The sequence below is a fragment of the Candoia aspera genome, chromosome 2, assembly GCF_035149785.1.
Source record: "Candoia aspera isolate rCanAsp1 chromosome 2, rCanAsp1.hap2, whole genome shotgun sequence".
NCBI classification, from domain to species: Eukaryota; Metazoa; Chordata; class Lepidosauria; order Squamata; family Boidae; genus Candoia; species Candoia aspera.
In genome coordinates, this window is record NC_086154.1 from 80,629,118 (window position 1) to 80,643,132 (window position 14,015).

At 38.0% G+C, this 14,015-nt stretch overlaps 1 protein-coding gene across 1 annotated transcript in view; it reads right to left on the reverse strand.

Annotated features, from left to right (window-relative positions):
• Positions 1 to 14,015, reverse strand: part of MEIKIN (meiotic kinetochore factor) — a 33,202-nt gene that overhangs the window by 11,235 nt on the left and 7,952 nt on the right. The window contains exons 3-9 of the mRNA XM_063292886.1: positions 9,026 to 9,116; positions 8,598 to 8,676; positions 7,577 to 7,637; positions 4,581 to 4,724; positions 3,994 to 4,110; positions 2,343 to 2,379; positions 1,493 to 1,554 (exon numbers count right to left, since the gene is read on the reverse strand). Of these exons, the coding sequence (XP_063148956.1) occupies positions 1,493 to 1,554; positions 2,343 to 2,379; positions 3,994 to 4,110; positions 4,581 to 4,724; positions 7,577 to 7,637; positions 8,598 to 8,676; positions 9,026 to 9,116 (591 nt within the window). The remainder of the gene's footprint in view (positions 1 to 1,492; positions 1,555 to 2,342; positions 2,380 to 3,993; positions 4,111 to 4,580; positions 4,725 to 7,576; positions 7,638 to 8,597; positions 8,677 to 9,025; positions 9,117 to 14,015) is intronic.

Genomic DNA, 14,015 nt, shown 5'->3' on the forward strand with positions numbered 1-14,015 from the left:
CCATTTCAACACATGCTCCTGTGGTGTAAGGACATTATTTAGTATGATCTGGAGCTTGGTTTGGGATGTACATTCATGCATATGTATTTTCACTGCTTTATTGACCTAGGAGCAAGGCATTTGACTATGTCTTGTGACAAAATGAAATACTGGGTGAGACAAAATATTACAGCAGAGGCTTCTACCGGGGGGAAGGAAAAAAGCATGGTTTGAGGTGATCCAAATCTCACTGTGGGATGTACAACTTCTGTTCTTTATTCTTTTCTACCGCAGGAGGAGGAAGAGCAATATATCTATATATAGACATATACAGGTACCTACATATATTGGTTCCTTTGGTATTATGGTGCACTGAATGTCAGTGACTGGCATTACCATGGGCCACTTCCTATTTAGTTGAAACATGACCTTTCCCCTTCACAGAGACTGGAAAGAGTTCCCAACAAATTAATGAACTGTCTGAATATTCAATTCACTTTATTATGATCAAAGATCAGCCAAACCTGAATATTGCATAGAAGACTGCTTTGAATAGTTCTCCCTAATAAGACCACCCTGATAATCTGGGATGAACATTCACTAAATTGACTTCAACCGATTTTTAGAGCTTCAGAGACAAGAAGGTGCTTCAGAAAACAGCTGCGCAATCTCACAAAAAGGTGCAGCTTCCATAAGAAGTTGTAACAGCTGCTATGAAGAGCCAGTTTGGTGTAATGGTTAAGATGCTGGCCTAGAAACCAGGAGACTGTGTGTTCTAGGCCTCCCTTAGGCAGGAAGGCCAGCTGGGTGACTTTGGGCCAGTATCTCTCTCTCAGCCCAACCCACCTCACAGGGTGGTTGTGGGGAAAATTGTGGCAAGAGTATTAGATATATTCACTGCCTTGACTTGACTTGACATACATACATACATATGATAAAAATATAATAATATGAATAATAAAGTTCGTACTTCTACATGATCCTAAGCAGCTCTTTGCCTTTAAATCCAAAACCTGCAATCCATTCACTGTGTGTATATATGTGTGCACATATATACACAGACACCTGTAGGACTGTTACCTCAAACGCAATTTATTTTGCAATTATTTTAAAATACGCGTGTATTTTTCACTAACCTTAGATAGGTAGTACCTCTGTGCTCCCAAGCAAGCAAAAATTACTGATAGTTAAGTCGAGACATACATTTCTAGATCCCTGATCAGTCTTGTGAGAAAATACAACACCAAATTATTGTAGGGCGTGTAAACAAATTCCATGAATGATAGCAAAGCAATGCAGAGGATGAGAAGGAAACTATTTTAGTTAAAAGATTTTCAGCACCAGGATTGTGATCAAGCTCTAGTAAAGAGGGTTTTATAACATTTGATTAGAAAGAGAGTATTTTAGGGAACCACTATAAATAGGTTGTTGACATGGTCAGTAATGTAAAGAAAAAAATCTATTAAGTGTCTTGCACATAGCAGAAAACTAGTTTAGTTGTTGTTTTTTTTACCTGCTACTACAGCTGAAGTATTTGTAGATTCAGAAGGCAGCTTCTGCCTGGATTGTTTCCTGCTGTCAAAAGACTGTGGTATTAATATATTTCAAACATTATGAAACAAACTATAACCAGCATTGCACATAAAAATCTCTATGCAGTAAGATGAAACATTTTCACTCCCCTAATTAACCAGAAAGCACTATATGCAATAATATACATGTTATACTGTATATCATCTAATCAGTCAAAACAATTCATATGGTTAATTTTGCTTTAATATGATCCTCTATTGGTCTCACTACAGATACAGATACATAAAGGGGATCTTCAGAATTACAGTTGGTCTCAACTGAACAGTCTCCAGCAGCATTTCCACAATTCTTGGAGATTTCTTCTAAGCATAAATGCCAGTAAATGTGAAGCTTGTATGAAACATTCTCTGAATAAAATGGTCCTTGGGGAGTGACTGTTGGAAGACACTGACTGAGTAAAGTGGCCTAGTATAAAATGCACAAGGCTTTTGTCCATTTCCAAAACTGCAGGCTGAAATAGAAATGGAAATTGACATCTGGCACTCAAATTCACTGCTCAGGTGAGGTCTGTATCTTTAAGATTCCCACAGTGGTGACAGCATTAGTCACCTATTCATGGTATCAGTTTAAATTGATCCTCCTCCATGCATTTGGACTGTGCAATATATTTTTTGATTGTAGTTCTAGTTTATAAGAGAATTTATTTGGAGTCTAAAAGATTGCTGGTATCTTTACTCTTTGCAAATAATTTTTTTTGCACCAGCATGTTTGTGAAGACTACTAATATAAAGAAAACAAAATATCAAATTTAAAGTGAATGCTCTTTTTACCTGGTAATGCTCTGGCCTTGGATTCCTGAAGTGTTATCTAAAAGAGATTGAATTTAGCTGAATATAAGCAGCAGAAGGTAGTGCAGTAATCCTAATTGCATATGTCATAGGGCTCATCCACATTTTGCTTGCCCCAATGTAAAGGTGCCCCATTAACCACTCCCCACTTGACCTTGCCAGCCTTGATGAAGGCCCTGAACACTTGGTTGTTGTCCCAGGCAGTGGGGCAGGATGGTATGTGAACCCATTAATACGTTATATGATAGATATTTGTCTCCAGCGTGATGTTTTTTATGGATTCTCATTTGTATTTTGATGTTTTTAATCCTGTTAGCTACCCAAAGTTGCTTGGCAAGGGGACACCCATAAACATTGAAGAAAGAAACATGTAAGAAAGGAATACATGACATTGTCCTCGACCCACCATGAAGCAACCTCTGCCTGTCTTTTCTTGCTGTGTGTCAAAAGTGGGAGTGGTGCTTTGTAGTCTCTCTGTGGCACTTCATTTCCTTGAAGGCAATGTTTTTACTTCAACTGGCTAGCACACACCATTGCAGGCACTTCCCCTCCCCTTTGGTCAATAGGAGCTGCCCTCCACAGCTATTTCATCTTGGTCTGCTGGGCTACCTTCTCTTACAGAAAGCCTAACCACGATCTGCTTTGCAAGGTATGTCTTAGGCCTTTTGGAGTCTGCTTATGTGCTTTAAAACACAAGCTTTTGAAACACCAGTACGTTCCTCTTATTTATTTATGGATCAGGCACCAGTGTACTGCTGAACATTTCAAGAACTTCAGCTGATTTGTGTGGGTAATGTGATAGCTGCTTTTACCAGCTTGTCCTGCCTATCCTCCTACAGAGGAATATCCCACATTGACATCAGAGGCTGTGCCATTGTGCCTACTCTAACACCATTTTGCCTATTCCATGGAGTACCTCTGGATATTCTGCCGCTTGCTGCCAGCAGTCCCTTGTAGCACTCACCAGGTGCCTCTTCGAGCACAAGTGACAGGAAGAGCTATAAAATGGGGGGGGGGGAGTGAGCCTCTACCTCTCTTGCCACGCATGGCAAAAAGTAGTAGAAGGAGAAGAGAAAGAGGTCAGTGGCTCCCTTTGTGCCAGTTCTCCAGTCCACAGAATAATCACTCCATGAGATGGGGAACTGACAGCAAAAACCCCTCAGGTCTACTAACTGCAGCAAAGTAGTGTTTCCTACTCTACCTCTCTCCTTTCTCCTCTTCATAGTCAGACATAATTCTTATTCTGCTGAATCAGACTAGGAAATATAACCAGCATTCCATTAAGCTGGTATACTTTAAGCCAGCTCCTGCACTGAACAGCACTTTAATGCTGCTTTGTGGACGAGACCTGAGGGCATGCAGAAGACCCCTGATGAGATTCCTAAGCCAAATTAAGTTTGAGAAGCATTTGGACTTGGAATCTGGAATCTGTTCTCCTCCGTCTGGCAAGACGATGAGGTCATTTGCACTGGCACATGTGGTTTGCTCTGTCCATTACTTCTCTCCTCCAGCTTCTTTATATCCTGACAGAGGTTCATCCATATCACATTCCTATCCAGATCTATGTCAGCTGCTGAATATATAGTTCTGTTTAAGTTAAAGAAAATGTTACGTATCATATTCCAAAAGTTACCAAATATTTTAGAAAGGTTTGACAGTTGTGGCATCTTGTCTATGTTGATGGCTTTGCTGGTATCCAAGAGAGTTGAATTTTTGCACGCAAGATGGGTTTCAGGACTAGCAGTGTCTTCTTCAGAAGATAGAAGACAATACAGTTAACAGTTCTGTTAATAAAATTCAGAAAGTTCTACAGTGCTAATAATGCTTAATGACTTCAGAACATTTACCATATACTGTACTTCAGGGGAGATAACAAATAGGTTGACAATGAGACTATAATCTGAAACAAATGTTTGGCTTAATCCATAACGGAATTGGTTTATCTCTAGGTCTAGGAAACAGATCAGGAATTGTCAAACCAAAAGTTTTTTTAAAAGGGTGCTTCTGGATTCATGAGTTCATTGAAGGAGTACGCATGCATCAGCCAATTAAGCAGCACTGGGTAGAAGACTGTTCAATCTGCTTTCCTCCCTTATTGTATTACGTATATCAAAATACAAGATACTAATGCACTGCCTTCTAACACAAGGACAGAAACATAAATTCACGTGCATCTCTTTCCTCAATTTCTTCCCACAAATAATTTTTAGAAATGTATACCTAAGCCAGTTTCATCCCTGAATATTTCAGGTGATGAATAACTACTTGTAGAATCAATAGTCTTGGTATAACTACAGTCCAGAGTAGTCTCCACATCCAAACAATCCAGCAAAAAGCCTGAAACTCCGGTTGGTAATGTCATTCCTGGAATTACAGGTAAAATGTAAAATTATCAAAAGATAGTTTTAACTTTGGTCTAGTGTTAACGCCAGTTTGGTCTAGCGGTTAAGGCTCCAGGCTAGAAACCAGGAGACCGAGAGTTCTAGTCCCACCTTAGGCAGGAAAGCCAATTGGGTGACTTTGGGCCAGTCCCTCTCTCTCAGCCCAACTCACCTCACAGGGTTGTTGTTGTGGGGAAAATAGGAGGAGGAAGGAGTATTAGGCATGTCTGCCACCTTGAGTTATTTATAAAAATAAGAAAGGCAGGATAGAAAATAAATAAAAATAAAAATAAATAAACTTTGCAGAACACTATACAGCAGGAAAGGAATACAGAAAAATTAAATGTTATCAAATTGCCTACTTCTCCAATGTGGAGCACACTGTTACAACACAGAAAGGAGGGGTACAAATAGATGAAGATAAACCAATAATCATTCTCCATGACAAAATGGTGCTCTCTCCCCCAAATAAGTGTATTTAGCAACAAAGGAGAAAGCAAACTTAATTGTATTCCTGCAGTCAAGATAGTACCAAATATATTCTCATACAATTTGTATATATAGCTGAGTATACATACACAAAAATATACAAATTTGGCATGTATCAGTTCTTTGGTGTATACACATAAGCAAATACACACCAATCAGGTTAGAACCAGGTTTGTTTTTAATAAGCTATCATAAAATGTGGGCTGGTGGGATAAACATAAAGCCCCAATCACTCAATGTTCTGCTGAGTTGATGTTATGAACTACATATGAACAAATTACTGACTGACATTGATTAGCTGTAGATGATTGTAAGGAAATATCAATACCATTTACTGAAATGCTTATGTGGAATTATTATAGATGTATACACAAATATATCCTCTGTATGCTTTTGTTTCATTTATTTTTTTCTTTTTTCACTATGTACTGTTTATTTGTTGTTTTTGCATTCAATTATAAAAGCAAAAATAAACAAATAAGATGTTATTCTGGAAGAATATCAAGGTGGCTTGTGTGCTGAAGTACATTTTAATTGGTTGAAAAACTGTTGTTTTTGTTACAGGTATAATACTTATATATATTTATTTATTACAGATATAATATTTATATTTATTTATATTATGTTTACTGATACATCTTTAGTATGGTTGAAGTTCCAAAAATTATGTTTTTCCCAAATAAAGTAAACTTTAAATGACAGAGTTCTCTTAGATTCACTAAGGAAAAAACAGACATTTTTTTCTGGTTAATAATATTTTGGGGATATGGAATCTTCTTAGAGATCATATTTTCAGGCAAACACAGTATAATCTGTTTTGAATGATATTCCAATCCAGTAAACCCTTAAAGAACCTTGCTGGAGCAGACTTGGGATTCAACAGATAAAATTTTCCTCTAGACTTTACCTCAAAATAATCTGTTGTATCTGAGGAATTCCAGACTATTCACATAAGTTACATTGTTTATGTTAATTTGGGTCATTTGTGGATTTAATTAACACCTAGGTTTCACATACTCCAATGGTCTGTGAAATTAAGTGCTTACTGTATTATTATTCATTTGCTGCAGAGAAGTGGGGTATAAATGTAACAAAAGGGAAGTGGGCCTTCTCTGCAGTAGCACCCGCTGTCCTAACAGCCAGGAAACACGCTGAGACAATGAACTGGTCTCTAATATTTATTGCTAGTACTTAACAGGAATCCTAACAAACTGAAGAAGCGTGGGAAAACCCAGACATATAAACCCCAAAGGTTAAGGCAGTCCCGATCTGTGTCTCTTTGAATGGCTGACCAATTCCTCAGTGCTACGCATGCGCTTGACGGTCTGGATGGGAGCCCCCTGCTCACCATCCTTACTCATGACACCCACTCTTTGGAACATCTTGCCCCTGGAGGTAAGGTTAGCCCTATCGCTAGCCTTCTGGAGGAATCTGAAGACCTGGCTCTGCCACCGGGCTTGGGGCAGGGAGAATAGTCATACTTGGGGTTGGCTAGTGCCTTAAAGTGCCCCTCCTACGCAATGACTGAATGAGACCACAGCCATCTGGATTTTATTTATATTTAGTAGCTTTGTGAAATTGTTTTATAGTGCATTTTTATATTGGAATTTTATTATATATTTATTGTTTTTTTATTATTTTGTTGTAAACCGTCCAGAGTCCCTCCGGTAGAAGGAGATGGGTGGTGACAAATTTGATAAATAAATAAAATAAATAAATAAATAAAAGAAACAAGCATGACCAACACTTATTACAAAGAGCCACTGTAAGCTACCATTTTCCACAATGGTTGCAGGGTTGAAAATTCATTTATAGTCCTGACTTCTACAATCCCTCCAGATACAAAAGAGATATATCACAGTCTACAGACCATACCTAAAAAATCACTTGAGTGTTTCCAATTTTCCAATTCGCAGCCCCCACCCTCTTGAACAGCATCCCCCAGAGATAAGGACTGTGTCCTCTCTCCTAGGGTTCCAGAAAAACCTGGTTTTGGTCCCAAGCCTAGGGTTAATGTATTGTTGTATTTGGGGGGTCCCTGTTCTGTTTGATTTGTGTTGCTTTTGAGATTGTTTTTGTCCAGGCTATCTGTGTGGTTGTATGTTTTATCAGTTTTTACGGGGGGGGTTGGTTTTGTATGCTGCCCAGAGTCCATCAGAGTTGGGGGGCTATAACAAATTTGAACAAGGAAATAATAAACTATGTCAATCCTCATGAGAAAACCTGACATGGAGCAGGGGTGTTATATATCAATGATATTTTATGAGTCACATATGAAAAACTAAAGCTTCAAGATACAATCAAAAGAAGAATGTCCATGATCCCAGCATACTTGGGAAAACTCACCTGAAGTAGTTTCACTATTTCTCAGGCTTTGTTTACTTGCAGAGGCTAAATGCAAGGAACCCTATGGGCAAAAATAAAAAGCCCAGATGTCAAAGCAAATAACATCATACAAATTTCTCAAAAATTGTTTCCTGGAAGTGACCCCTTTACACTTGTTTTCTTCAGTTAACCTATCCAAGCTGTGTTGTAATTTTGGGATAGCAATTTTTTCCTCAAGCAGGGACTGTCAGAATCATCCTTATGATCAGATTATAACACCAGTGAATACAAAGAAGCCATGTTAACATTGTTGTACTGCTCATCATCCCATCTGGGTTTGTTTTCTTTGCCATCTTGTTTCTTTGCTTTGTGTTTTTGTACTGTTACTTGTTTTTAAGTGTTTTTAACCATTTGTAAACCGCCCAGAGTTGCTGGGAGCTGGGCAGCATATAAATTTAATAAACTATCATCATCATCATCAAGACTGGAAAAGTCATCACAGTGCCCCAGGATTTCTCAAATGTAAAACTACTGTATAAAATGCCATTCTGTATAGAGACTTATTTAAATTTGAATCTAGGTGGTAGCTGTTTCATGAAGAGTAGCCATCACACAATGGTATTGTCACTATACATTTACATGCAATCTATGCCGGTTTCTAACTACTCTGATTTCCCACCACACACTTATCCATGACCTAGTAAATGCATTTTTAATTTTTTAATTTATTTTATTATCAAATTTATACACCGCCCATCTCACCATAAAAGTGACTCCATAACACTGTAAAAGTTACAAAACATGGTAAACTTAGTTTTAACCCTGGTTAATGTTTCATGACTTAGTGAGTAGTTTGGTTAATATATGATTCAGTGTATTGTGTGAACCCAATCTAAAAGTCAATGGGAGCCAGATATGATCAACTTTCTCTAATTACAGTCACAGCTGAAGTTGGTTTAATGGAATTCTGGATACTATCCTCACTTGTGCCTCCACCAGTGAAATTGATTCAATGTAAGTGATTTCACAATAATGTGTCTACCTTTAAGGGAGTTGTTTCCATGTCATTGATGTCGTTGGTCACCTCCGTACTTCTATATCCATTATAATTTAATTCAATGCTATTTAGAAAAAAAATGAGGGCAATTACACGTATATTTTCAGAGGCTATTTCAGATCTTTTCAGGTATCTGCAACCTCCTTCAGTAAAACAGTGAATGCATTATGCTTGCTTTTGAGCACTCATTTAATGAGAATGCTGTTTAGTAATGAGTTTGATATAATGTTGATAAGAAGACTGGCCCAAGAACAGCATTCCCTAACCTAGTGCACGACTGAGATATGATGGACTACAGTCTCATCATCCCCAGTCACCATGGAAGTATACTGTTAAAGCAAAGTGATCTAAACCCTTTCATAAGATTAAAACAATTTTTTTTTAAAAAATCCTGAATGCTTATTATTCCGTACCTTTCTTCAGATGAAAGACAATCCATTTGAGTCACTTCAGAGTACTCTTGAACTTTTGGTAATGCTTTTGTAACAGTGCTTCTCATCTGCCCTATTGAAACAGATGGTACAATGGAAGTTATTACAATAGCAGGACTAAGTAGGAAAAAAGGGAAGATTGAAGATCTTCAGCATTATTAAGCTTATCTAAAAGTCTTGCATTCACCTAAACAATTTGTTTTGATGTAAAGAGAGAATAACCATGTATCCTTTTAGAAGCAATAGTCTGCTGCTTAATATTCACTCCTTTCCTTATAGGTACTAAGTAGAGGACTAGTTTTTTCCTTCAGTCATGCCTACAGAGATCATATTTGTATCATATTATATAAGAAGGTCTATTTCCACTGATGTTGTGACCATAAACATATTTTCATTAAATAGTCATCAGTATTTATTTGCATCCATGTTTGTATAGAGGTTGGCAAAAGCCATCCCTTCATGCAAAAATACACAAACCTACATATACTGTTTCTTACTCACAAGGAACATAAAAAAAAACACTTTTATTAAAGCCATTCTAGAAAACCAGTTTAGGAAAGGTTTCCATCACAGCTTAAACAGGCCAGTAATGAGATCATTCATACCGTAAGGTACACAATTAAAAAGATGTGGTACTTTAGAGAGTCATATGATACATTACATCTGATTATTTAAGAGTTGTTAGTTATCTACCCATATTTTAATGCTTACAGTGTTTTTCTTTTTTTTCCTTCCTAACTATATTTCCTATTTTAAATGTGTAGTTTGTCAGCATTAGTTTTTTTTCCTTTTTTCTTGAAATTATAATAATAAAATAAATAAGTTTCTTTTCTTCAAGAGCATCGTGCAGGACTATAGTGCCATTTATAAATTAACACTGAAGAATTCTCTCTAACGTAATTACAACTGCAAGTTTTGTTGAATGCTCTTTCTGGCAATTCTTTGTATGACTACATAGGATAATGCCAGCTGAACTTTTCCAATGGTCTGCTGCTCTTGCTGGAAGGAATGACAAGCAGTCCTTCAATGGTCCCTTATTCCCTGGCTGATGACAGAGACCAATGTGTGAAGCCCCAGACCAATTTAACAGATTTTTCTCAACATCAACAGGTTCTGATTATTTCAAACATGGCAAAATCCCCCTAATAAAACCAAACTTCTGAAATTTAGTATGAGGAATTGAAAAAGCAGCAAGAAAACTGCAAGTTGGATTAGTGCTTTCTAAAAAGAAAATGACTGGCAGCTCACTCTAGTAGAATTGTGAAAGCACAAGTTACACACACTCCCTTTAGAGATGTGCAAGAACAATTCCTTTGCATTATTCAGTTAACACATTTTGCAAGATATACTATTTTCCCAGTTTATTTTTTTAAAATAGAAATACAGTACTATGTTCCTACTCTCTAACCTTACTTTTTCTTCAAAAGGAGAAATGCTCCCCCTTCTGGCTACTTCATTTAATTAATTTTGTAAGCAATCCACCTACACAGAAAGCTTTCATTTTTTCCAAGTTTGGGCAGTTTTAAGGTAGAAGACTAATCAAGAGGTGAGTTACTATTCCCAATCTGTGAATATATATATGAAATACACACACACACACACACACACACACATACACATACATATACACACACACACCCCACTGTAATAATTTCACTATGAGGCATTTGTTCCACTTCAAAATCTATTTCGTAAATAAAACTTAATAATCCTCCAGGAACACATTAAAATGGTACACTTGGTGAAGCCTATCCATAATCACATTTCTTGGTTAAACGCTGTCAAAAATTACTGAAAGAGGAGACCTGGATCAATCACCAGTTCTGAAATGAAGAACAGTATCTCTCCTGCATAAATATTATATTTATATAGTTTGAATGACAGATATTCCACCTTTAGTTCTGAATGTGGTCACACTTCCCCAGACAGAACTGTTAATTATCTGGGGTTCTCCTGGAGTCACAGCTGTTACTCAAAGAGCACGTGGCACTGTGACTCCAAAAGCCTTCACACAGCTCCTTCTGATGCATTAGTTACAAACTTCCCTGAATTGGAAAGCCCTGCTCACAGTCACTCATGCCTTCTTCATCTTTCATTTGGACTACTGCAATATGCTGTCCGTGGGGCTGCCGCTGAAAATCATTTGGAAACTCTGACTAGTCCAGAATGAAGCAACTTGGGCAGTGATGGGGGGCATGCAATATACTCACATAACACCACTGCTGTGAGAGCTGCACTGTAGTAGTAGTAGTATAACTTTATTGATTAGTCAATTGACCATATCAAAAGAGAGCTGCACTGGTTACCAGTTTACTTCTGGTTGCAATTCAAGGTGCTGGTTGTTACCTTTAAACCCATAAACTCTACTCTGAGTTTTTTCTATTCATCCATTAAGCTTTCAGAAAGAAAGGTCACACTGGACCCATTCCATTATAGAGTGTCATCTGAAGGCCTTTTCAGTCACTGTCCCCTTTTTCTGGAATAACATATACCTAGACATCAAATCAGCCTCCACTCTCTTAAGTTTTCAAAAAGCAATTAAGAAAAAGCAATTAAGAATTTTTCAGCAAGCGACTTCTGGTGGGAATATGACGGACTGAGCAGCTGTGCCCGCGAGCTCCACAGATGGAACTGAAAATGTGGCAATTTTTTTCGGGATCAGGCAGGTTTTCCTGAAGCCCAGGAGTGTTCTCTGGATAAAGCAAAACACCAGGAATCACCCCATCTGCCTTCCGGACAGCTGCTTGCAGCCAGAAGATCACAAACAGTGTTTTGCGTTTGACTGGTAAGAGCTCGCTGGGAGGTCACCATTTTCCAAGCTGTGCTGTAGCCTTAAAGGGACACTAAGACTGGCCACCCCATTTCTAAATCACCAAATTTATTTTTTTTAAGTATGTGTACCCTAAGAGAGGCTTTCTACAACAAGGAGAAGCGGGCTGTCTTGGTGCTTATCGTTATTTTTGGGATTACTTTTTTTTAAAAATTTTTTTTAAGGTTTGGAAATTGTTTTCTTTCCAAATATGAAGGAGGATTGAGAATAAATGTCTTCCTCTTATTATTTTGGTATTAAATTTGAAGATATTAGCATTTTCCTACATGCTGAATCGGCTGATTTAAACCAGCTTTCTGTTTCTACTTTCCCTTGGGAACTGTCTGTTATCTCACTTTCACTTTGTGTAAACATACTTTGGAACTTTTTCATATCCTCAACTTTCATTGGTTAAGCTCCTAGGGGGTGCCGTAATCTACTGCGTGAGACATGGAGAATTTTAAACAGATTTTTTTCTGACTTCCATTAAGATTTTAAAACAGATCTTTTCTGACTCCTATCAAGTTTTTATACAAGACATTCAGGACATTGTGGAAAATCTGAGCTCTAAAATGTGTCATCTGCTTGGGGATGTAGTGCATGAAACTGAGGAATTCAACAGTGATAGAAATGTTTCTTCTAAGAATGAGATTGGGTTTTCTGTTGAGATGCTGGATGAAGACTGAATAGTGGAGTTGGAGAAATTCACCAAAGAGAGGGATCTGCAAGCAATAAGTAAAATTGACATTTGCTGAAATGTTATAAAAAAGAAGGGGTCATTATGTATGGGAGGCTTTCTGAAGAGAAGTTGGAATTTTTGAGGGGGGCAGTTGGGCTGTTTGATTTTTTCAAGAGAAAAGTTTTGTGCACATTGTGGGGATATGTAAATGCTTTGGTTTATTTTGAAGTGGGATAAGGGTTAAAGAATGTTTATCTGGATCGCTTTTAGGGTTTAACTGATGTTATTTGTTTTTAAGGATATGGATTAAGATTATTGGGATATAAAAATGTTTAATTGGATGGTTTTAAGAATTTCATTTCAGGTCATTGTTTCGAATTGCTTTTCTTTTTTGGGCTTATTAAGACGAAGATTATTAAAACTGTCATATTATTTAGTATAATGGCAGACAATTTATGTGTTTTTTAGTCTGATTTTTATTATAGTAGACAGAAATGTCTTCAGCAAAGGATCATTACCTTGTCATGGTGCTGGAGCTTGAGCACCTCAATGATGCCATGAGCTAAACTATGAAGGGCCACCCAAGACGGGAAGGTCATGACAGAGAGGTCAGACTAAATGCGATCCCTGGGGAAGGTAATGGCAACCCACCCCAGTATTCTTGCCGTGAAAACTCAATGGATCAGTACAACCAGAGATATGTCGGTATACCATCAGAAGATGAGACCCCCAGGTCGGAAGATGGTCAAAATGCTACTGGGGAGGAACAGAGGATGAGCTCAACTAGCCCCAGACGTGATGACACAGCTAGCTCAAAGCCGAAAGGATGGCTAGCAGCCGACGGTGCCGGTGGTGAACGGCGAATCCGATGCTCTAAGGATCAACATACCATTGGAACCTGGAATGTAAGATCTATGAGCCAGGGCAAATTGGATGTGGTTATTGGTAAGATGTCAAGATTAAAGATAGACTTTTTGGGCGTCAGTGAACTGAAATGGACTGGAATGGGCCACTTCACATCAAATGACCACCAGATCTACTACTGTGGACAAGAGGACCACAGAAGAAATGGAGTAGCCTTCATAATTAATAGTAAACTGGCTAAAGCAGTGCTTGGAGACAATCCAAAAAACAACAGAATGATCTCAATTCGAATTCAGGGCAAGCCATCTAACATCACAGTGATCCAAATATACACCCCAATCACAGATGCTGAAGAAGCTGAAGTAGAGCAGTTCTATGAGGATCTGCAGCACCTACTGGACAACACGCCTAAAAGAGATGTTATTTTCATCACGGGAGACTGGAATGCTAAGGTGGGTAGTCAAATGACACCTGGAATTACAGGTAAGCATGGCCTGGGAGAACAAAACGAAGCAGGACATAGGCTGATAGAATTTTGCCGAGACAACTCACTCTGCATAACAAACACTCTCTTCCAACAACCTAAGAGACGGCTTTATACATGGACTTCACCAGATGGA